The 23965-nt window shown below is 43.9% G+C and overlaps 1 protein-coding gene across 5 annotated transcripts in view; it reads right to left on the minus strand.

The window, feature by feature from the left end:
• The window catches only part of LOC148013394 (oxysterol-binding protein-related protein 1A-like), a 96141-nt gene that overhangs the window by 44118 nt on the left and 28058 nt on the right, over positions 1 to 23965 (minus strand). For all 5 annotated transcript variants that reach the window (XM_087667493.1, XM_087667496.1, XM_087667494.1 and 2 more), the window contains exon 4: positions 8899 to 9350. In XM_087667493.1, coding sequence (XP_087523619.1) covers positions 8899 to 9350 — 452 coding nt within the window. The remainder of the gene's footprint in view (positions 1 to 8898; positions 9351 to 23965) is intronic.

Genomic DNA, 23965 nt, shown 5'->3' on the forward strand with positions numbered 1-23965 from the left:
ATCACCTCCTCCCTCCTATAGATCGAGTCAAGGATCCTACAGGATCGAGTGTCTAGGGCAGATGTTGGGGGATATAGTGTCAGGAGAACCGGGCAATGATAGGACAACATGGTACCCGCCAACTGCCCAATCTGGCCTCCACGAGAGCCTCCCCACTCTCCCACATAAAACCTGTCCAACCGCTCCAGTAGGACTCCACCTAGCCGCCTGTATCCCCAAGAGAAGTCCAACGACCTCTCCCTCCTATGGAAGGCAGAGTCTCTCCAGCCATCACGTGCACCTATTGTCGATAGAAATACCTTCCATGCCTCCTGCTCCTCCCCGGCCATGCCCTGATAGTTTTTGTCTCTGCCTTGTTGGTCCTCCAAAGCCTCTAGGTTGTTGAAATCTCCTCCAACGATCTAGGAGGCCAGCTCTGGGAGTCCATCCACAATCTCCACCCAAAACCTACTGCGTGCCCTAACCTCCGTAGGGGCATAGACATTGAGGACTCCAAGGCACGAGTCTCCAATATCCAACTTGATCCATAGAACCCTCCCTGCCACTATCGTCTTGTGGTCTCGTACACAGGTGGTGAGACTCGGGCCAATAGAGGTGCATTCGTCTCCACTCCTGCCGTGGGCATCTATGGCGTGCTCCCAGTAAGTGTGCGAGCTGCCCGGGAGTATTCCCTATCCGCTGGGCCAGGGAGGGAGCGAGCTTGTGCTCTTGTAGAAATAAAATGTTGATCCGTTCGGCAAGGGCAGGTTGCAGCTCCTGCCGAACAATCAACTTCCTGGAACCACGTGCCCCACTGTAGTGGAGACTATTCACATTCCAAGATGCAAGGTGTAAGCTCATGGGGAAACCTACAACTAACCGAACAGACATCTATTCGGTGTGGAGGCTGCTGATGAGGATGAGAAACTATGGGGCATGCAAGTACGATTTGCCACAGGTCTGGACAGCGAACTCCAGTCCCCCATGGTGGCCCTCGGCCGGACCATAGGGGTGATAGATGCTCTAGATGGTACTATCAATGCATCTATCAGCCATACTGAGAGTCGTGACTCCGTACATTGGTAGAAACGGGCCGCCTGTGCCAGGGGCCACTCGATCACATCCCTCGGAGCCCTCCACTGTGGGGGGGCTCGAAAGATAATGCTCAAGTGTGGGACCTCGGCCCCAGCCCACCAATTAATGTCCATCATGCAACCAGGCCACTGCTGTGCAAACAATGCTAGTCCTCCTTCTCCCATTCACTGGGAAATGTGGTCCGCCACCTGACTCTTCAACTCCTCCTCTGTTTGTGTCGTCGTCCAATCCCCTGAGTGAGAGGACTGAAAGAAAAAAAAAGTAGTTTGGTGGTGCTAGTAGATGGACCTTGCCCCTCCTTGACTTGTGAACCACGAAGATCCCCACCTCTAGAGGTAGTGGGAACACTCCGCGCTCCGCAACTCTCAGGTAGGACCATGGGCCATTGCGGAAGAACTCCTGTGGCAACAATTGTGCATGTCTTGGAAAGGTGTGAAGGGCAGCAGGGGTAGATGAGCTAGTGGCTGTGTGGGAGGGGGAAGATTGCTGGTGCGAGGAGAATGTAGGCGTGTGGCTCATCACCTCCCATGGGAGAAGCGGGAGTGGGACTGGGGGGGGGATCACCTGACACGAGTGTGGATCAAGGGGGGTGCTCGGCAGGGGAGATGTTGGGGGGGAAGAGGGTCGAGGGATGGTCGAAGGCATGCGGCGGGTATGTGTTTTGGGGGAGGGAGACTGGTGGCCCTGGAAGGGGGGGGCTGTGGGCTAGGGTCAGCGGGGGGGGGGGGGGGGGGCACCTGGGAGGTGAGGGAGGGTGGGTGTGGGGGCTATGGGATCTCAGGTGGGGTAGTCTGTGATGCGAGTGGTAGCTGTGGGGGGGACTGCGGTCTTGCTGGGTGGAAAGGACAAGGGGGGCTGTGGAGTGCTCTACCGAGGAGGCGTCGCTCGCCCTCATGCACCCTACTGTCGAGGATGCGACTGCGGCGCTGGCTGCAGGCCCCCCTGCCATCTCCCTCTCTGTCGAGTCTGGACCCGTGTGAAGCCGTTAGCGTCCACCTGCGGGCCTGTCGGCGGAGCTGCCTTGGCTCCGAAACGCGTGCAATCTGTTGCCTGGTGTCCAAAGTCGTGGCATCGCAGGCACTGCCCTGATTGCCCAGCCACAATGACCTGATGCCTAAAGGAGTGACCCCCTATCTCAATCTCCAGGAACTTGGATATACTCTTTGTGTCTTTCATAGCCACTCTTACCTTCCGGACTCCTGTAGCTGTCACTGCATCTGCGAAGGAGGCAGGAAGAACTGTACCGAAGAGCCGTCCAAAGTCCTCCACTAATTGGCGGTACTCTACCGCCAGTTCGGGGAAAAGTAGAGTGACTGGGTGTCTGAGAAATTTGTTGTGGAGGGCGAATGTCTCCACCGCAAAGCCACTATACCAGGGAACCATGTAGATGATCCCCTTCGTGGAAGCATAGGGCGAGCTCTCCAATAACTCACGAGCTGCATCCGCAGAGGTGAGTCGAACCATGAAAATCCCTCAGCCCATGAGGATTGCCTCCATGATCTGCACTGTGCCAATGTGCAGCGTGGAGTGAAGCCAATCCCGCAGCTAAGCCCTCGATGGGGAGTGTCCAACGACCTGACCGAAGAATGTTGTTTCTTTCAACTCCAACTCTGTGGCACAGACGGTTGAGACCTGTTCCTCAGAGAGGATGATGCGCAAGGTGTTTGATTGGGGGGCACTCGTAGAATGCGCCGGCGTCTGACCAAAGGTTTCCATTGTGCGTCCTTGCCGGGAACCTACCTAATACGCTACTGCACTACCGGGGGGGGGAGTTGCTGCAAGGGGAGGGAGCAACTGGAGGTTGGGGGGAGGGAGGGGGGGAGGGGGGGGGGGGGGGGTAAGGAGAAATTTGCTATTTTCAAAGCGGTGATGTGACTGCCTAGCCGGGCCTCCACGCAAGAGAGCACGCGTGCGGGGGCGAAGGGGCGGGACCGGGGGGGGGGGGGGAGGAGAGGACTATTATTGCGATGGCGGGAGTTGTCGGTGGCTCAAAGAACGCGATGGCGGCTGGCAGGTGAGAGAGACAGGGGACGTGTCGCGTCAACGGGGGGGTTCAACGGGTTGCGATAGCGGAGGCGGGAGCAATGACGTGTCAGTCGGGAGTCTAAACTGCCCAATTTGTGCTTAGAAGGGGGCTTGTGTAGAAACTGTTTATTAAAAGACTGGAGGGTGAATATATGGACGGTTTTAAAGGATTGTACGGTAAACAATGGATGGATTATAATGGCAGTTTTCAGTGGAGATGCAATTCATGGATATAATTTTGAGACAATCAATTTGCTTGTAAATACATCATCATCATAGATTGCTGATGTGGCATCATACTTTTCAAAATTCAATTTAAAATTTTAGCTATTTTTCAAAGAAAAGAAAGATTCTATAGATAAATCCCCTTGGGACAAAGTATCCCAAGGCAAAGTACTAAAGTACATAACAGCTCAGCTCTAGCATTTCGCAAGGCTGTAAGATCAAGTTCAAAAATAGATCTCTCCCACATTTTTTGTGCCAGAGGGGGTTTTGGGTATCCTCTTCTTCTAAGGGGAAGTCTAGAGGTGGCCAAAGCTCTCAAGAAGGGAAGAAAAGTCCAAAAAAGGATGACACTCCTTCAAATAGAACAAAAGAAATAAAACCTGTTTGGCTACACTTGGCTAAACGGAATAGATATTGTACTCACTGCTAGCACCCTGATCAGGTAGACAAGGGGTGTAGTATCAAGGTCCACAATCTTCCACGATCTAGTCCACACCAAGCCACAACTACACACATGGGTGGTACTCCTCCTAGGCAATCAAGAGGGGTCTGAAACATCCACCTAGAGTCAACCAACCTGCTTGTGTCACATCTCATGTGCAGGTTGGATCCTAGGTGGACATTTTGGGGTCCTCCAGCACCTACATCTATTGTTCCTATTCCTCCTAGTACCCACCCATTGCAATGGCACACTACTGGCTAGTGTCACACTGTTGGTTAATGGCATTCAGACAGCCCCCTCAGTTAGGACATTTCAATGCAGTTGAAGGTATGGTTGATTGGTCTTGCACACTAGGCACATGTACTTCTCACTACAGGCTCATGTCACGAGGACGTGAAAATTTGATGCTTTGCTTATGTTTAATTGACATTTGATTAAAGGATTAATCAAATGTGCAATTAAAAGATGTACATGTGTTACATATGTGAGGTGCAAGATACTTTCTCATAGTTGAAGGCTAAAGGACCCTGTGAAAAAGATGGGTGTCAAAGGCAAAAGTTGTAACAAGTTACACTTGTTAAATTCTAGGTGAATTTTGGTGTCAGTTTGCCCCTAGGACCATTAATTGGCCATTAAGTGTCAGTGGTGACACTAGGGACTAGGCATTAATTAATGGATTTAATGCTTGTCCAAGGGTCAATTAATGCATGGGACCACTTTGGGTTGCAAATGGCCTAGTCAATTAATTTTTCGATGGGCAAGGTCAATTTTCTGGGCATGGATTAAGGGCTGAATTAATTTTCAGAATTAATTAATTCTGAAAATTAATTAAATTGCTGAAAATTGCTGAAAATGGATCAAGAAAGCTGCCACTTGGCAAAACTTTCCCATCCAAGTGGGGGAAAGGCTAAATAGGGCTGAAGGGAGAGGAAAATCTCGTTTTTTCATTTTGGAGCTGTTGGAAAGAGGTGTTGGATTGTTGCTGCCAGCTTTTGGGGCCATTTCCCAGCCATTGGAGACCATTTTGGTGATGGAGATTGCATATTCTTGACCTTGGGAAGCTGGCAATTGCTGCTAATGCACTTTCTTCTGAAGATCACAGTCTCTGATGCTCCTATTGTTGTTGGTGCATCCGTTCAGGGCTGGTATAGCAGGGCAGCTGCTGGTTTTGATCAGTTCTTCGCGACAAATCTCGGAATTTTCTCTCTCTACAGCATTCTCTCATCTCCTTCAGCCTATGCTCACCCATTCTCAGCAATTCTCAGCCATTTGGAGGAGATTTCAGCCATTTTTGGTGGGCTGATCTGTAATTTCTGCAATAAACCCTAATTTACAGCAGAAATTAGGATTTAGCAGTCACCTTGGGATCTGTGCCAGAGATTGAAGGCTCAAGGGACTGAAATCAACAACTGATAATTGAAGATTATCAAGGGATTTCAAAAGCCAGCCCATCCCAAATTGATTTTAGGGCAGCATTTGGCCAGCCAAGGGTCAAATTGAAGAAGAAGTCCTGGGTGAATCAAGGGGCAAATGACCCAAAAGGCTTGCTGGTCATTTATGACAGTAAGAGCAATTGGTTAGCAGGAGGAGATTAAAGAATCTCGAGTTGTACTCCTTCCAATTGAATGAAAGCTAAAGAAATACCGCAAGGGGCGCCAATTTTGGGGCCAACAAGGTGTCTACTGTCCAAGAATGTTATGGTAAAGTGTGTATTTCGGTTTATGTGCATTTATTTATTGCTGTAATTAACTCTTAAATCAGGTAAGTTGTCACACTTAGACCAAATTTTGGTTTGCGGAAGTAGAGGTATCCTTGAAGTTCTTGGGGTAACGTCCATATATGTGGTGCTTGGTGTGTCACGAATCCATAGGATCGGGATGACAACTCCTTGCACTGCTTGCGGCGTGAATGCTGAGATCTCAATCTTTGTCACCATTGAGTATGGTCCCAATAAGTTCCCTAGTCCAAAGACATTTACCTTAAGAGTGAGTTGGAGAGTTCTCCGAGGCTCAACTAGCAAGGTTTCCTTTCATGGCACTAAGTTACCTTGATTGGACCATATTGCGAGCACTCCCTCATGCTCTCCCTTCATTGAGGCTTTGTCCTCTGACTCATTTTGTCCAAGCTCATAAGGGTTTGTCTCTTTGGGCTCAAAGGTGTAGCCAATGACTCCAATCTTGAAGTGCACTCGGTTCCTTCTTTGATTCGAGTTGGTTGGGATGGGATGTGGCATTGGATCAAAAGCTTGGGTTGCTTTGTCCTTAGCTAGGAAGAAGCTAGAAGAAAAAGAGAAGCTAGACCATGATAGGAGAAAACAAGAAGAATAAAGTTAGGAAAAAGATTGAGCAAGTAGGGAAAAAGGAAGAAAGCAAGTTGAAAGAACAAGTATGGAGAGCCAGGAAGCCAAAGAAAGACACACATCCATTTTCTATCCTTCTCCCTTCACATAATATTCCATCATTTCTTCTTCTTCTTGAACTCCTTTGGGTTGGCATTCTTCGAGATAGGGGTAGTCGTTGTAGAGGAATTCTCCTTCTGGGTGGTAGTCGATGGGCACGTCTTCAAGGTACTTGTATCCATCTCCTTCAAGAGGGCATTCGTTGTAGAGGTATTGATCTTCAGGGTAGCTTTCTAAGTAGTAATCTTCCAAGTAGTAGTCGAGGTAGTAGCCGTCGACTTCTTCTTGTTGGGGACGAGGTGTTCCAAGATCCAGATTGAGCTCATCCTTCCCCTTGTCTTCATCTTTATCTTCATCCGACCATGATTCTTCGTCTTCTTTAACCTGTTTCTGCTTCTCTTGGCTCCTTGGTTCTTCTTTGGTTGGCTTCACTTCATTCTTCAGTTCTTGGACTCTTTCGGCCCACATCTACTTCAGGTATGGTTCGATCCTCTTTTTGGCTTCTTCAGCTCCAGAGGCGGTCTCCCAGTCACACCTCAGCATGATTTTCTCTTGTAACTCCATGTCAAGGTCTCGGGCCATCTTCACTTGCCACAGTTTGGCTCTCTCTTGCACCATGATCAACTGGTAGTCAACCTTCTCCAGGTCTTCATCCAGCTCTTTAGCCCTCTCTTCAAGATTGCGCAACACATCTATTTCTTGTTGGTCTTCTTTAGCATCTTGATGGTCTTCTTCGTCTACTCGATCATTTTGAGCCGCAACTCTTTCTTCTTGTATGTGATTTTGAGCCAGTGACATAGCTCGTCTTCCTCTTCAAAGAAAGTGTCCTCCCATAGCCTCAGCTCTCTCCAAGACATTTTTGAATGGTATGCCGCGCATCCCTATCATACCACGGCTCCCTCTCAACTTTGTTGGCACATCAGGTTCTCTTTCAATTTTCAGTAGGTAACACACCTGGCAGGGCGTCACACTGTGTCGTGTCGTGTCAAGGTCGTCGCGTTGCATTGCACAACGTGTTATGGTAGGACCTCCTCCGCATTCGTGAGCCTGCTCGCCTCTCGAGCTAGTATGCTCTGCGCTAGAGTTGCTTTGATACCAAGTGTTACGGACCTTCAAGGCACTTCAAGTAATAACCTGTCATGAGGCACAAAAAGGCATAGTGGAATGGCACACAAGATATATCAATAAGGAATCTTTGTGTTCGTGATATCGAAAGATACAACATTCAGGCACATCTCAAGACTACACCCTAGTGACACCGCACATGTGAGGGTTCACCATTGAGTATAGGGAATCACACGTAGAGTGGAAACCAAGCTGAGCTCAGAGTCACTACTACTCCCTATATAGGTGTTTCTGGCTCCAACGCCATGGTATAGCTACAAAGTGCATACCCTTACCAGGGGGGGGGGGGGGGGGCGCGCGCGGGGAAAGGGGGGTGTCATTTGGACTCCAAAGCGGTTAGCCAACTCTCACAAGAGCCATCAGCTGTTTGGACAACTCTGTACATTGGCACACCTCAAGTGGCATCCTATCATCACCAATTTGTATAACTCATTTGTACCTTATACACGTGTCCCTGAGTGTAAGCAGATCTTTCTGGTGATCGTGTGGTGCATCACCTCATACAGGTTCTGGTGATGCAAGCTGGCAGAAAAAAGAGACAGGGTAAAGATCCAGCTATGGATTCCCAAGATTATCCTACGAAGGTAAGGTTTTTCATTGGCAAGTTCTCAACAATGGAATCCCAACAGATGGTACGATGTGGCCTCACAAGATTGTCATGTGTTTCTTTGCTGCTTATGGAAACTACTCATTCTTTCGTCTCATGCCTATATTAGCAAGCAAAAACAAGGCTTTACTTCCAATGTATAGAGGTCTCTAAGACTTGAGAGGACTACTGGTGAAAGATGGAGAGTGCCTCAAGTGGCAATTTGCACTCAAAATATTCCCACAGGTTTCAATTTCTAAGATGAATTGGTTTGGCCCATCAGCCACACTAGAAACTGCTTTAACTTTGATTTAGCACTGGCATTCATAGTCATACTGGTAAGAAAGGGGTTGATGCTGTGATTAGTAGCTTGATGGCTTATCCAGATGTTCATCCATGAGACTGCTGCTTCATGGCGAGAGATTATTCAGAACACTCCATTCAGTATTCATCCGTAACTGTTCATGGCCTTTTGTAGTATACGGCTGGTGAAGGGTACATGGAGATGTGTGGTAGCAACATGGCTCCCTTAGCTAGTTTATGCCGAGTCATGTGGCTTCTGTAATATAGATTTAGATGTTAGCCAAAAGGCCACTTATACAGCTGATTCTTTTATCCATATACAGTAAGTCCATGTCACAAGTATCATCCAATCTAGTCAAATGTGTAGTCCCTGTCTAGCATGCAATAAGAGTACAATCATGTTGAGTAACAAGAAATCTACCACCAAGTCCATCCCTGAGTACGGCAAGGAAGGCTCTCATATCTATTCTGGCCTGTCATAGGCTCTCTGATCTTCCCCCCACACCTCTATCACGTCCTGCCTGTAGGAGCCTTCTAACCATATATTAACCTCTCGTTGAGGCTTAATAATGTCATTTACACAGGACTTGCATGCAACACATTCATTGGGTACACCTCTCTCTCTCTGTCTCTTTGTAATCAGACTTGCAACACTCACAGTCTTCCAAGAATTAGACCCCCAGAGTTACAGAAAATTACTCAATAAACAAAAGATTTTACCTTCTTTCCCCATGCATATGCACGGTCAAGTAAATATGAATACTCCAAGTCCTCAAAACACTTTTGGAGAGAAGAAATTGGCTCATTGAAATATACTGGAAGACATATTTTTGTTAGATCTTTGCCAATGTTATCTTTGATCATAGACCACAAGCTGACAGTTTTTTCCTTTTCCTTTGGTTCAGGGAGTCTTTTACGCCTTTCAACACGTGGATAGTCAAAACCAATCTTTTCTATACAGACATTAGGAGGGTCAGGAATAGTCATATTGGAATCTGAGAAGGCTTCCAAAGATCTTTCTGAATCCTGACGAGATAAGCTGGTTGGTGTGCAAAAGAATTCTGATCCAGAAAACTCATCAGCATCAAAGAAAGCACCATCTTCTTCATCAGAATCTGCTTCAAGCCCAGTCTGAACTTCTCTGTCATCATCTGTCTCAGCTTCACTCTCTCCTGAGAAAAGAGATGTTTTTATGTTATTGTATTTATATACACTTCAGTAAAAAAGATGGGAAAAGAGAAGAAAGGGAAAAGGAAAAAAAGGGGGATGGGGATCCTTCTTAATGGTTAGCAAAATAACTCAAAAATGCATAGAAGACAATGAATGGTGCTCAACAGATGGGGAAGATAAATGATCGATGGATGCAATCATGTTCTAAACAAGCAAACCTGGCATTTGCATGCACAAGATAGAGGAAAAGAGTTCACTGGTTCACTAAGCAATGGCTGTAAGAGAGGAGATGTTGGCCTTTTTTAGGCCCTTGTCCAACCAGACAGGACTCCTTGTTGGTCTTCTGGCCAGCTAGATGTTCAAAATGGGAGCCATGTGCCTTTGCCACACCATTATCCCTGCCCTTCTTCACACATCCTGACCATTGCCTGCTGTCTGGAACTGCAACGTGGCACTGTTTCTGTAAACAATGTCACAAAATGGCTGCAGCTGACTGAATGCACTCTTCTTCCATGACAGGCTGAAGATAACTGTGCTCTTGCTCTGGCTCGTCTGGCAGCACAAGTGGATTGGGTCAAGTATACTAGCTGAAAACTCCCACATAAGGTATCTATCTCTCAATGACTCAGTAACTGTAATTACAGACTGTACTTTATGGCACTAGGCTTGTCAATAGTCTTAAAAGGATCTAACTTGTTAAGCTTTCTGAATACACCCATTCAACCACCTTGAAGAGAGTGCTGACAACATTATCAACCTGGATCATTTTCTTTTGCTAGACCTTAGCAAATCCTTCCTTGACTTGTTTGATGATCTAGTCTGTATTCTAAATGCCTTAATGAGCCACATATGGATAAAGTTTAGTCTCCTAGGCCTTAATGAGATAATGCCAATATACACTTCAACCAAGTCCAACAAAGGCCCCCTATGTCCAGTCTATGTACTATAACTGCTGGTATGTTATATCCAATCTGGACATGTGAGATTGACAGAGTGGGTGAGATGTACCTAAGGGTGCATGCAGCACAAGAAGCCAATACAAGAGAGAGCCACTCCATGAAAGCAATATGATGGGCAGCCTAGAAGAGCACATGATACATGCAGAGATCAAACGACACAAGCTAAGCAAAAACAACATAAAGGCGACTCATGTGTGAGGACACTTGTCAACCAAATAGGCTTTCAAAAATAAAAATAAAAGAACAGTTATAAAGGCACTACTGAAATTGCAAGTCTAGGAAGACAGTCCTGCAAACAGTCCATGGTTTAAGGAAGAGCCTTGAGGCACTTTTTAGAGCAGTGACTTATTCTTACACAAGTTACAGGAGCTCCCACACCAAAGATATCCCAGACTGGCATTGACTTCCTCTAGACAGCTTTGTCTCCCATGGTATGAAGGCTGCTACTGGATAGATGCACACTTCTTCCCATTGACTAAGGACAGAGACAGGTAGATGGACAAGAAATTCTACCAAACAACGCCGAGAGCCCGAGACGGAGGACCACTACATATGCGCATGTACAATGTACTATGACATTTGGGAAGGTATCATTCTCTCTTGCGTGAGGACTTTGGACCTCTCCACCATGTTATAAAGTATAAGGATCAGAGCTGTCTAAGGTTTTTCCTCCTAGAGCTCTAGCAGCACCACACTAGCACTGCTACAAGACAAGAGAGCAATTCTCCTAGAGAGATCCAGACAGAGAACCATAGTTGCACTAGTACTACGTATGAGAGAGTTCATACTATACCGTACCTTACGTATTAGTACCATAAGGTACCAACTTAATGGATACTTCTTTTCCCGTTTGAACCGTACTTTGGAATGAGCTAAATGCTCCTTATACTAATATGATTCTCCCATGAGATTAGATTATTTGAGATTCAAAGAATTTCTCTACCTTATTTTGCCAAAAAGAACTAGGTTTTAAGTTGCTTTTAGGATAGAGTTACGTATTTTTATCGTACTATTCCTTAAAAAATCTTAAAGTACCATTTAGTACTATATTTTATTGTACCATACTTTTTGTACCTCACAACAATGCAGAGAACAATGACAGATTTGCTCAACAAACCAGATTCCCCATGCCATGGAGTCACACTAGACAAGGCCATTGCACTTTTCCAAGCACAATGGCCTCGACCACCTAGTCCATGACTAAGGGTCCCATACCATAGTCAGATAAGAGACATCATTGTGAGGCATAGGAGACTCAGGCCTCAACACATCAATAGAGCAACCTTGGACCACAAGGTTAGGATCATGTGCTAAACTTGAGATTCAACGAGGAGCTACTATATCTAGATAACTTATACATATTGTAACCAGCCTTCCTCCTCAGATAGGGTGGTAAATAACCTAATTAAGCATTATTTACAGCAATTAACAAATTCACAAAATTGAAATCTTTGGATACCCTGTTGGCCCCAAAACTGATTAACCATATAATCTTAGACATTGGACACCCTATTGGCCCCAAAACTGGCGCCCCTTTCAATATTTATTTAACTTAATAAAAGAAGTAGTTGATGTACAATAGGATTCTCCCAATCCCTTTCAGTATTCCAACTTCCCTTCCTCTCCAAAATCACCAGCAAGTCTTCAATTTGATTAGCCCCTTGATTGGGCAGTCAATCGGCCTTCACCTCCTTTGATGGAGATGGACAATGCCCCAAATTCATTGATTTGTTGTTCCCTCCACTTGAATTTGACTGAAAACAGCTTCAGCCCTATTAAATCTAGATCTTGGAGCTTCCAATTTTTTGCATGCTTCCCGAGGTTGTTTGCTAAACCCTAATTTCTGCTACAGATTAGGGTTTACAGTAGAGAAATCTGAAATTTCTCAGCCTCTTGTAATCTCAATGCTGTAATCTTCGGAGCAAGGCTATAGAAAGGCTGGGAGATGAGAGACAATTCTGAGGAGAGAGAAAATTCAGACTTTCTTCGTGAAGAACTGAAGAAAATCTGTCATTCACTGTTGCTGCCCTGTCTCAACAACTTGTAGATGCAAAGATTTGAAGAAAATCAATCATTTACTGCTACTGTCCAGTCTCAACAGCCTATACATGCTGTCACCTACTCTTGATTGGTCTTCTCCTACCCCTAGCTGCCTCAGAAGGTCCTCCAATGGCGACAAATTAAACCAGCAGCATCTCCTCCCTCTCTCTTGCAGGCTGAATACACTAAAATGCCTCTCTCCAGCCTCAATAGACGTTTTTAAATCTTGCATGGGCATTTTTTTACTCCTTCCTAAATGGTTTTTCCAACATTATCCATAACATAATTTTCAATCTTCAAATATTGAAAATTAATCTGATAATTATTTTGGTGCCTTGAAAAATAATATGACTAGCCAATAATTAAATTGGTTGGGCAACTTCCATTCCCAAGTGTCTCTGCACCATCTTTGACCATTAGATTGGCGTTAAGTACCATTAAACGCCACTTCTCTAGTGTCACGAACTAACACTTATGGCCAAATGAATGACCTAGGCCAACAACTAGCACCAGATACCACCAAGTACCTGTACGGCATAACTTTAGCAACTTTTGCCTTTGACATCCTGTGATTTCCTCGGATCCTGGACTCGTAAATTTACTCTAATCCCAGTTACACCTCACATGTGCAGCATTCACTTAACCATGTGATTATAAATTAATCCATATGTTAAGTGAGGTTTCAAAAATACATGTCCTCATGACATATATAGTTTTGGATATTTTGATATTAGCCTTATACTAAGAAGCATCGTTTTTTCACTTTCATGATGAGATCACATTAGATACCGATGTACTTTTATTTTGTTTGATAGGCCATGGTAGCCTCTCTCCAGATTGAGAGAGATAGATACAGCAAAGACTCCCTCCCCCCAAAGGACAAGGTTTGCCAGCTTTGTTAGCTCGAGCCAAAGACAATGAAGCACTACTTATGCAAATGCTTGGTGTACTACGAGATCCAAGGGCGCTTCTATTGGTTGTTTAGAGAGGAATTTGGGTCACTATCCTGGGTTATGGGTTTCCCGAATCACAAATATCTTGGGCTCTTTTTGCTAGAGCTATGCCACTACAAAGAGTATCTCTTAAAAACCCAACAGCAAAGATATAGAACCAACACCAACGTGCACTCATGGAGTTCTATAGAGCCCGCCACCCACATCCAACTCGTCCACACCCTTACAGGAGACACCATCTGCAAATATAGAGAATACTACACCATCACAGGGGGACCCTACCTCACCACTTCAGCCTTTCTATGCTAGACAGACCCATGAGAGATATCCTGAGATGAGAGTGCTTCTTGAGTAGCTCCACACTGTATTTGGCTTAGACATCATTTTCTACTCATCAACTATGTATTGTTCACTGTTTATTTTCCATTTAGATAGTCATAGCATTAGATGTTAGCTATTTTGAGACATGGAAAGTTTCCCTCAATTTTTAGATGTAACCTTCTAGTCTCATAGGCCAATTTGGCCTTTGGTAGACGTTAATATAACTCTCTCTCTCTCTCTCTCTCTCTCTCTCTCTCTCTCTCTCTCGTGATGTCAGACGTGTTGTGAGGACCTGACGCAACGTACCTGTCATGGTGTCAAACCTGTCGGGAAGGACCTGTCGTGATGCCAAACCTGTCGTGAGGCAGCTGTCGTGAAGCAGACCTATCGTGAGCAAGAATGTACCTGGTGTGAGGCAGACCTATCGTTAGCACTATAGTGATGCAGAGATGTACTGAATGCATTGACGCAAGCGTACTGTATGCAGTAATGTACTGGCACGGCAATGTACTAACACAGACCCAAATGCCAATGTACTGAGATTGCAGACGTAATCACATTGATATGACACGAATGTACTCAGAATGACATGAATGCAAACCTACGTGAATGTATTGATGCACTGGCTTGTGGACTAGGCAATGATGCATTGACTTTGATTTTGATCATGTCCTAGAGTATGCAGTAATGCACTGACTCGGGCTGCAATTCGTATTTCTGCAGTGACTGTAAACAGTGTGAAGGCACTTGGGCTCGTAAAAGATTACTAGGCTTGCAAAAATTTAGTGAGAGGTTAGGAAAACCCTGGAAATTTACAGGAATCGCAGAAATTGCTTTGATTTGACAATACAAAGTACAAGCTGAGTGGCTTTGCACACACTGTGTGAGAGATGGATAATGTAGACAAATGCAAGCATCAAACCATGGAAAATGAATATCTAGGAGACGAATCTGATCAAGAACTAACACAACCGTCCATGGAAGCAATGCTCAACACCCCTTCTAAGAACACACGGTGCAAGACGTATGGCCGTAGGGTCATTGGACTGTCTCCCCAACATCTAACAGGCATGGAAAGACCTCACACACCATGAATGAAAAGAAATACGAAGAAATTCATCTCATGATTTGCTTTCAACTACGAATTATAAGACAAGAATTGAAGAACGAAATACAGGAGCAGGTCAAAGCCAAACTGATAGTGAATCAAAGGGCAAAAATGCAAGACATGCAGATAAAGATTAAGAATGACTTACAGGCACAAATGCTGTCCGAAATGCACACATTGAAAACTCAAATGCTGAAAGTGGTCGCTGCTAGATGCCTACAAATCTGAAATCTTAGAACTGGGGGAAGAATTGAATACATTTAAGAAAAAAGAAATGAATGTGCAAGAAGAATTACAAAAAGAAAAAGAGGTTTTGAAGGCATGTGAAAGGGAGGTTCACTCATGGGTAAAAGTGGCAAAGACAACACAGAAGCAAATAGAATAAGCTAGCCCATGGATTGAGGTAGTAAAAAAGAATAAGGAAACATCAGTGAACAAGACTGAAGTAATGAATGCTACCTTGGAAGAAGAGGCTAGGAGACGGGCTAGGGTTTTACATGTACGGGTAATAGGATGGGAGGAGAAGAGCAGCCCACAGGAAGTTGCTAAGACACTTGCTGACAAAATTGGGCCTTTAGACGTACCTATCGTCAATGCTTGGAGAGTGGGGAAAGAGGACTCTAAGTCCAAGGCTCTAATATTTCGCTTTGGGGACATAGAGAAAAAAAAGGCCTTCCTCTCCAAGAGGAGAGCCCTCAAGGGTGAGAAGATTTATTTGGATGAGGACCTTACCCCAGCATAAATAGCGCATCGCAGAGAACATATGTGCAAGGTATTGGAGGCTCGCAAAGAGGGAAAGTGGGCTGTTTATAGGGATGGACAAGTAGATATAGCAATGTATACAGAAACACACCAATGTAAAGGTATCCGACTACCAGACGTGCGGGGATACAGGTGGGAAAGTGCATTTCGTCTAGCAGCTAGAAAACCAGGAAGCACTAGGGGTTCTGGAGGTGTGGCCATGCTATACCGAGAAGACCTCAAAGCGATAGTGCAAGTAATGAAAACAGATGATGATGCACGATATTTATGGATTAGGACACATGCAGGAAGACCACGGGATATATTCATCGCAATATGCTACTTTCATCCTATAAATTCTACCTATGCCACATGAGATGGATCTCCCTTTGATGTACTTTATGAGGATATCATGAGATATGCTAGCATTGGGGACATATTATTAGTAGGAGATTTCAATGCACGCACTGGAGATAGACAGAGTGACTTTTATATGCATGATAATGCCATGTTCAAAGAGATCGACATAGATGAAATAGGCCTACGCAGCAGGAGAGCCCACGATAAAGAAGTGAGTACCCATGAGACACACCTATTGACTTTGGGAAGTGCACATAGACTAGCCATCTTTAATGGTCTGCCACAATGGCCAAAATCTGACAATTTGACATGTTGGAATCACAAAGGAGGGGCAAGTACTATGGACTACTTGATAGGCTCACCAACATTGATACCAGACATCCAAAACTTTAATATATCTAAGAGACCAATCGGCATAGCAGCAAATCATGCTATTTTGATATTCATGCTCTCTTGTGTACATATGAAACATGAAACACCATGCCTCCCTAAACATCCCAAATACTACTTTACAGAAGACACCTCACATATCTACAGTGGTTCCCTACAGACCAATTTACATACATTGGACTTGAGTAGATCGTTGGAAGAATGTACAAGGGATTAAGCAAAGGCCATACATGGATCAACCATATATGCATTCCCACACACCTTGCCCAGATGTACACCCACACGATCTGCTGCTCCCCAAAATAGCTGGTATGATGATGAGTGTAGAGTCATCCAAGCTCGCTTACAGAGAAAAGTGGAGCTAGGCACTCAGACACATTGCCAAGCAAAGGCGTTCTTCAAATGCCTTGTGGGAAAAAGAAACGAGACTACTTAGTGAAAGCAGAAGCAGAGATATATCAGCTATTTTTGGGGCGGGATAGCAAGAGCGCATGGAAGATGTTTCACGAAAGACAGCCCCTCATACAGATTACATCACCAGATGCTTGGCTTGACTATGGGAGACAGCTGTATGACCTGCCAAGACAGCCACCTATGCAGCCCCCACAAGCTTGTAGGCCAACACAATGGTCTTTCTTCACATGGAAAATGGTTAGGGATGCAATTTATAGATTACAAAATGGGATGGCACAGGATGAGGATGGACTCGTAGCAGAACATTTCTCACATGCTTGTGACATATTAGCACCCATATTAGCACATATGTTCAATAGAGCAGTATGTGAAGGTTTCCCTATGAGTTGGTCAGACAATATTATAATTCCGCTATTTAAAAGTGGTGATCCCCTAATTCCTAGCAACTACAGGATTATCATGATCGTTCATACTTTGGCCAAGATATATGGATCTATATTAGAGCATGAACTCAATAAGTGGGCTGAAACGCAAGGCAAGAGAGCACAAGGACAGGTAGGTTTCAGACGAGGATATACCACACTAGACCATATTCTCACACTTAGAGCCATTATTGAGGAGGGTCGAGCCCGAGACAAGAGGATCTATTGTTACTTTTGCAAAGCTTTTGATTCACCGGAGGGATTGCAGTGCCATCTAGATGCTTTGCACATCTTCTGTAGAGATAAAGATCTCACAGTGAACATTGGGAAGACCAAAAACATGGTTTTCAATACTTCGGCAGCATGGGTGACTAGATCTATGTACCAATTCGCATTTGGAGGAGACATACTGGAGCATGTGAGGGAATATGTCTATTTGGGAGTCACCTTCTCTAGCCCACGTTTTTCGTTGAGAAGGGCATCAGAGGCACGTCTGGCACGTGGATACACAACACCAGGGGCACTCGAGAGTCAATGTGCTCACATACAATTCCAAGAGCCCCGCACCAAACTCTGGTTGTTTGACACCCTAGTGACACCTACATTACTATATGGAGCAGAGATATGGGGTTGCAGCTTGTACCACAGATGTCTTAGCCCACTCACTGATCAAATTGGAGTAGAGAGGGATTATTATGATGGTTGGGATAGCATGGAAAGGCCATTGATCATGATGATAGCACGCATCACTAGGAGTAAGCCCTCCACACCACATCCCATTGTTAGAGCAGAGCTAGGGCCAACACCTATAATTACGGAGGCACTCTTCAGGGTAGTGACCTTTTGGCACAGACTATGGAAACTTCCACGCCATAGATACTCTAGATTGGCACTAACCTCATCTAGACAACTAGCAGCAGGAGGTGAGAAGAACTATTGGTTTTCACAAATGGCTATTTGGATGAGCCTACATGGTTTGGATATTGACCGTCTTCCACCTTTGGATTATAGCCTTGACTGCCCTACACTTTCTCTCAGCCAATCAAAGTTGAACCAGGTGATCAGAGCTGATATCTTGAGGATTGAGATAGCAAGGACATGGATCCATCCACCACTCCCTCTAGGATCGAGGATGGAGTTCTACAGGAGTCATTTCTTGTGTCTCTCTGATGATGGTTTCACTATTCAGCAAGCATATATGGACACCCATCTCTACCATAGAGTACGGGTTGCTATCGGACAGACTCGCACATCCTCACATAGGCTTCAGATGGAGACAGGCAGATGGACAAATATCCTAGCAGAGGATAGGACTCGCCAACTTTGTGGTTGAGAGCCTGAGATGGAGGAGTATTGCATATGCAGATGCACAGTATACTATGACATACGAGGACGGCACCACTGTCTCTTCCGTGATGGATTTGGACCCCTTCGTCGCGTCATGGAGTACGATGACCAGAGATGCCTAGGTCTTTTCCTCCTGGAGCTCGAGAGGCGTCGAACTGCACTACTGCGAGATAGGAGGCCAGCTCACCCAAAGGGACGCACAGAGAGCAATGACAAACTTCTTCTACAAAGCCGACCCTACTGACACTACCAGCCTAGCAGAGACAGAGCCCCCCCACCAAACACCTTACAGGCCACACCGTGGAGTCACATTGGATAGAGCCATTTCCCTTTGTTGAGCACGATGACCCCGTCTACCAGGACCATGTTCAAGGAGGCCACACCACAATCGGATTAGAGCCATTATCACGAGACACCGAAGAATCACCACCAGGCATATCAATGAAGCAGCTAGGGACCCCATCATAACTGAGATCGTGTGCAAATCTTGAGATCAAGCTACAACCCATAGTCTCCACCGCACTTTTGTACATGGTTCTATCAAATCTAGTTCTCCTTTCCTTTCCTTTTCTTTTCTATCAATGGAACAACACTACACATGGTTCAACCCTAGTATAGTCCCATCGTATAGTTATTTTGAGTATTGTTTCATAGGCCACCCACTTATTTGTAATGTTATCTTTACCTTACGGATGAGATGACATTAGACATGGATGTACTCTGGATTTTGTCTCATAGGCCACATTGGCCTTATGTAGACGTTAATCTCTCTCTCTCTCTCTCTCTCTCTCTCTCTCTCTCTCTCTCTCTCTCTCTCTCTCTCTCATGCAAAGATTGCAAGAGATTGGAGTGCCAAAAGGTATGCAATGGGACATTTATACATTGTATGAGAAAGTGACAGGCCGTATGCGCACACCTAGGGGGATGTTTGTGGAGGATCGATAGCACCATAGGAGTAAAACAAGGATTCCCATTTTCACACTTGCTATTTGGACTATACACAGATGAGGTATCTAACTACATTGATAGAGGAGGTGGAGTTCGAGCTAGCCTAGCTAGAGTGTTAATACCGATACTATTATATGCCGATGATATTGTACTCATTTCAGACTCACCAGAGGGCTTTCAGTGTCACTTGGATGCACTATATACCTTTTGCAGAGATGGAGATCTCATAGTGAATCTTGGAAAAACCAAAGTCATGGTATTCAACACCTCAGAAACATGGGTGATTCGATCTATGTATCAGTTCACACTTGGAGGAAATGTAGTGGAGCATGTGAGAGAATATGTATACCTGGGAGTCACTTTCTTTGGACTGAGATTTTCATTGAGGGAGGCAGCTGAGGCTCAGTTAGCGTGAGGCTATGCAGCACTACAGGCTCTTGAGAGCCGGTGTGCCCATATGCAGTTTTAGGAACCTTGCACCAAACTATGGTTATTTGACACACTAGTCGCGCCTCTTCTATATGGAGCGGAGGTTTGGGGTTGCAGCCTATCTCACAAACATTAAGCCCACTCGTTGACTAGACTAGCCCAAAGAGAGACTATTATTATGGTTGGGACTGCATAGAGAGACCATTGGTGATGATCATATCACACATGATCAGGAGTAAGCCCTCCACCCCCCTCCCTATCATCAGAGTAGAGTTAGGTACAACACCTATGGTTGTGGAGGTACTCTTTAGAGCAGTAACTTCCTTACACAAGATATGGGAGCTCCCATGCCACAAATATAACAGATTGGCATTGACTTTCTCTAGACAGCTAGCAGAGGCAAGTGAGAGGGACTATTGGTACTCACAGATGGCCTCTTGCTACATGGGCTGAGACATTAACCAACTCTCCCCCTTTGACTATAGCTAAGAGTGTCCTGCACTCCCTCTCAGTCGATCCGAGCTAAATTCAGCCATTAAGGTCGATGTCCTAAGAATTGAGACAGGGAGGACTTGGATCTTGCTGCAACTTCCTCTGGGACCGAAGATGGAGTTTTACCGGAGCCACTTCCCACCCCTCTCTGAGGATGGATTTATTGTCCAACCACAGAATATGGACACACCTCTCCCATAGTATGTGGGCACTTATTGAACAGGTGCGTCTCCGTCCACCATCAGTTGAGGATAGAGACACGCAAATGGATAGATATTCTAATGGCGGATAGGATATGCAGCTCTGTGTTGATAGAGAGCCTAAGATGGAGGAGCACTACATATGCAGATGTATAATGTACTGCGAGATACGAAGAAGGTATCACTGCCCTTTTTGTGACAGCTTTGAACATCTTCGTCGTGTGATAAATTATGAGGACCAAAGATGTCTCAGGCTTTTCCTCCTCGAGCTCCAAAGATGTCGTATAGTACTACTACAAGACAAGAGACCAAGTCACCCAAAGGGACCCAAGTAGAGAGCAATGACAAATTTCTTTCATAGATCAAACCCCATAGGCACTACTAGCTCAGTAGACATAGATCCATCTTGCTAGAATACCCCTACTCCATGCCACGGAGTCACACTAGACAAGGCTATTGCACTTTGTCAAGCACAGTGACATCAAGTATGCATCCGACAACTTAGGGGTCCATACTATAGTCAAAACAGAGCGATCATTATGAGACACAAGAGACTCACCCCTCAATACATTAGTAGGGGGGCCCATCATGGTTGGGATCATTTGTTAATTTTGACGTTTAGAGAGGAGCTATAAAGAAGAAGAGCCTAACCCGGTGGAAAGCAAGGATAAAGTGCCATTGCATATGACATTATTGCAACAGCCAAACCTACTATCGCTAGACATTTTATACATTCAGTTTCATAGACATAGAGATCTTTAGATGTTAGCCTTATGCTAGGATGCATTTTCTCAATTTCATGAGATGAGATGACATTGGACAGAGATGTAGTTTGGTTTTGTCTCATAGGCCACATTGTCCTTTTGTAGACGTTAATCTCTCTCTCTCTCAATGAGTAGTGGTATTATATTAAGTCACATAATATTATAGAATTATATTTATCATAGTATTTTACCCGTATATATGATTTTTATTGTGGATTTTGTTTATTTGCCGCATGATCTATGACTTATCGCATGAGTGCACATGTGATATTGGTCACATCTGCTCAAGGTCATGGTCATCCTCTGATTTCACAAGGTTGCAAGCTACCTCCTTTGACCTTTGAGTGGGTTCCAACAAATGACTCACTGATTTCCAATGTCGAGTAAATCATTAAGCCACTTGTAAGCCACCCCCTCAAGTGTCGAAAAGACAAGCCAAGTACTAGACTAGGTCTAGACTGCCCTATCTCAACATCAGTCCATGTCATCCACATTGATGAGCATTGAATGCTCATGGCTAGTCTAAAAACCAACAATTTTAGTGAAAAACCTACAATTCCCAAGTTCAATGGATATGCAAGTGGAAGAACACAAATCAAGGCAAAATTATAAATTTATGAGCTTCATAGAGTGGAAATTATACGCTTCACAACGTGGAAGAATATTACTGGAAGCATTATATTTTACATGTGCCTATTAGCGCAAGGACTTGCATGCACGTATGCGCAATAGATTTAATTTGATATACGTATTAGAGAACACAAAATATTGTTTTTGTAGAGCTATTAGAATAGAGTGTATTTTGATTTATTTGCACAAAAGCAAGTCATGGAAGGTAAGGAAAAGCAAGAACACAAAAAAGATGCTTTCAATGTATTTTGAGCACAAAAGCTTAGTTGAATATTATATATGCATGCATGGGGGAGGAGCTCACCCATCCATTGGGTGAGATTGTACCCAATCTTGTGTCGTGCATGCTTTCTCTATTACTTTACTCTCATGTTTCTATTTTCTTCCTTCTTCAATTTGTGCTTCTTTCAATTTTAATTGAGAATTGTTTATTCTATGGTAAAGGTCCTCAACATTGATAAAGATATCAAAGCGTGGGATTGGTCAGCTTGTCCACATCAAGAAAGAAGGCATACATCCATCTTGGGGGCTTTACAAATTACCATCTCCATCATCACCATAATCAAGAAGCATGCTCATGTATACTTGTCAAGAGCTATACACACTAATTCATTAATGAAGACTCTTTTCTCCATCAAATCTACTTAGGGAAGGTACCACATGTGATGCCAACTATAAACCCATGAGGCTTTATCCAAAAGCCTTACAAGGATACTTATAAGAAGCTTGTCGCCATCAACATACAATTGTTTGCTTCCATGGCCAAACACTAAAGTTGACGACTATCACACAAAAACCATCTCCCTCATTCCTAAAACCACCTTTCTTATTCCTCCTTGTCTCAGAATCATCAACTTGACAACGGCAAGATGAATCGACTATCAAAGAATACTACACCAATTTTTAGCCATTTTGTTTTGAAACAAAGCTTTAAAGCCTTAAGCTTTCAAAGTTTAATCTAAAGCTTTTTTTTTCTTCATATACAAGTAGTTGTTTATTCAATTACTCTCTTTCCTCCACTTCTTTCTACCCATCATTGCCTTCTCCTTTGTCTCATGTAGCAGTGCTCTCCATCACAGCCAACAAACAATCCACCAACCACTTTCATCTTCTTCAATGTAAAAACTTTCTCGATTTCATCCATGTTATCCATGTTTCCCTACTCATCGTTGTTCTTCTAGCCGTCGAATTCCCTTGAAAAACTTTAGTAAAGCTTATAAGCTTTAGTATAAATCCTACAAGCCTTAGACTATATAAGCTTATTTGATTTTTGCAAGGTGGTTCTTGTTTTAAAGTGGGGGGTACCTTTAAAAGAGTCCCCTTACGCACACAAACAGTTTATTGACAAGAGGAACTTCAACAAAATTCCACAATTGTGTGGAGATGTAACATTTTTTTTTTCGAGATCTTCATCTATGATAAACAAAGCAGCTCAAGCCACTCCTGAAAGCAATGCAAAGGAATTCCAGGTTTGAGCTTTATTATAGCAATTAAAGTTAAAAATCTTCTTCAAGTTATAAAATATTATATGAGTACTTCTTTGAGGAATTTTGTTATTAATTAAACCTTACTAGGATAGATTTTATTCCATTTTTTAAAGAACTATGTTTATTTTAAAAATTATTTATTATGTATCACATTGAGCTTAGTTGTGCTTTATGAGAAATTAACTCAAACACATTAGCCTGATTTAAAAAGGGAGATTATTTATTATCATAAAAACCTTAAGATACTATTCATAAACTTGTAGTTGAAAAAAAAAATTTGACCCTAAGTGGTTCTCTTTATTTTAGCATATATTCTTTGTTTTGTTTGCTTGTTATGTTTTGTGAAAAAGACCCAAAAAAAAGTGGCATTATATAGTTTATTGTTGCATCAAATGTCTTTCTCCATGTTTGTGCTACATTAGCAAGCATGCATTTCTTTTGTGTTTGCTAGTAAATTGCTCTTATCCATTAAAACATTATTAGAAGCATTCATAGATTATCTTTGTTCAAAGAATCGTGTTTTTGGAGCAATGATTATTTGCTACTAAGAGGATAGTCTCCTATTTATTTAAGGTATTTACATTGTTAAGAGTATAGATGTCTAAGTAACTA

The sequence above is a fragment of the Lygodium microphyllum genome, chromosome 26 (assembly GCF_053477565.2).
Source record: "Lygodium microphyllum isolate KBCC chromosome 26, Lygodium_microphyllum_v1.1.10, whole genome shotgun sequence".
NCBI classification, from domain to species: domain Eukaryota; kingdom Viridiplantae; phylum Streptophyta; class Polypodiopsida; order Schizaeales; family Lygodiaceae; genus Lygodium; species Lygodium microphyllum.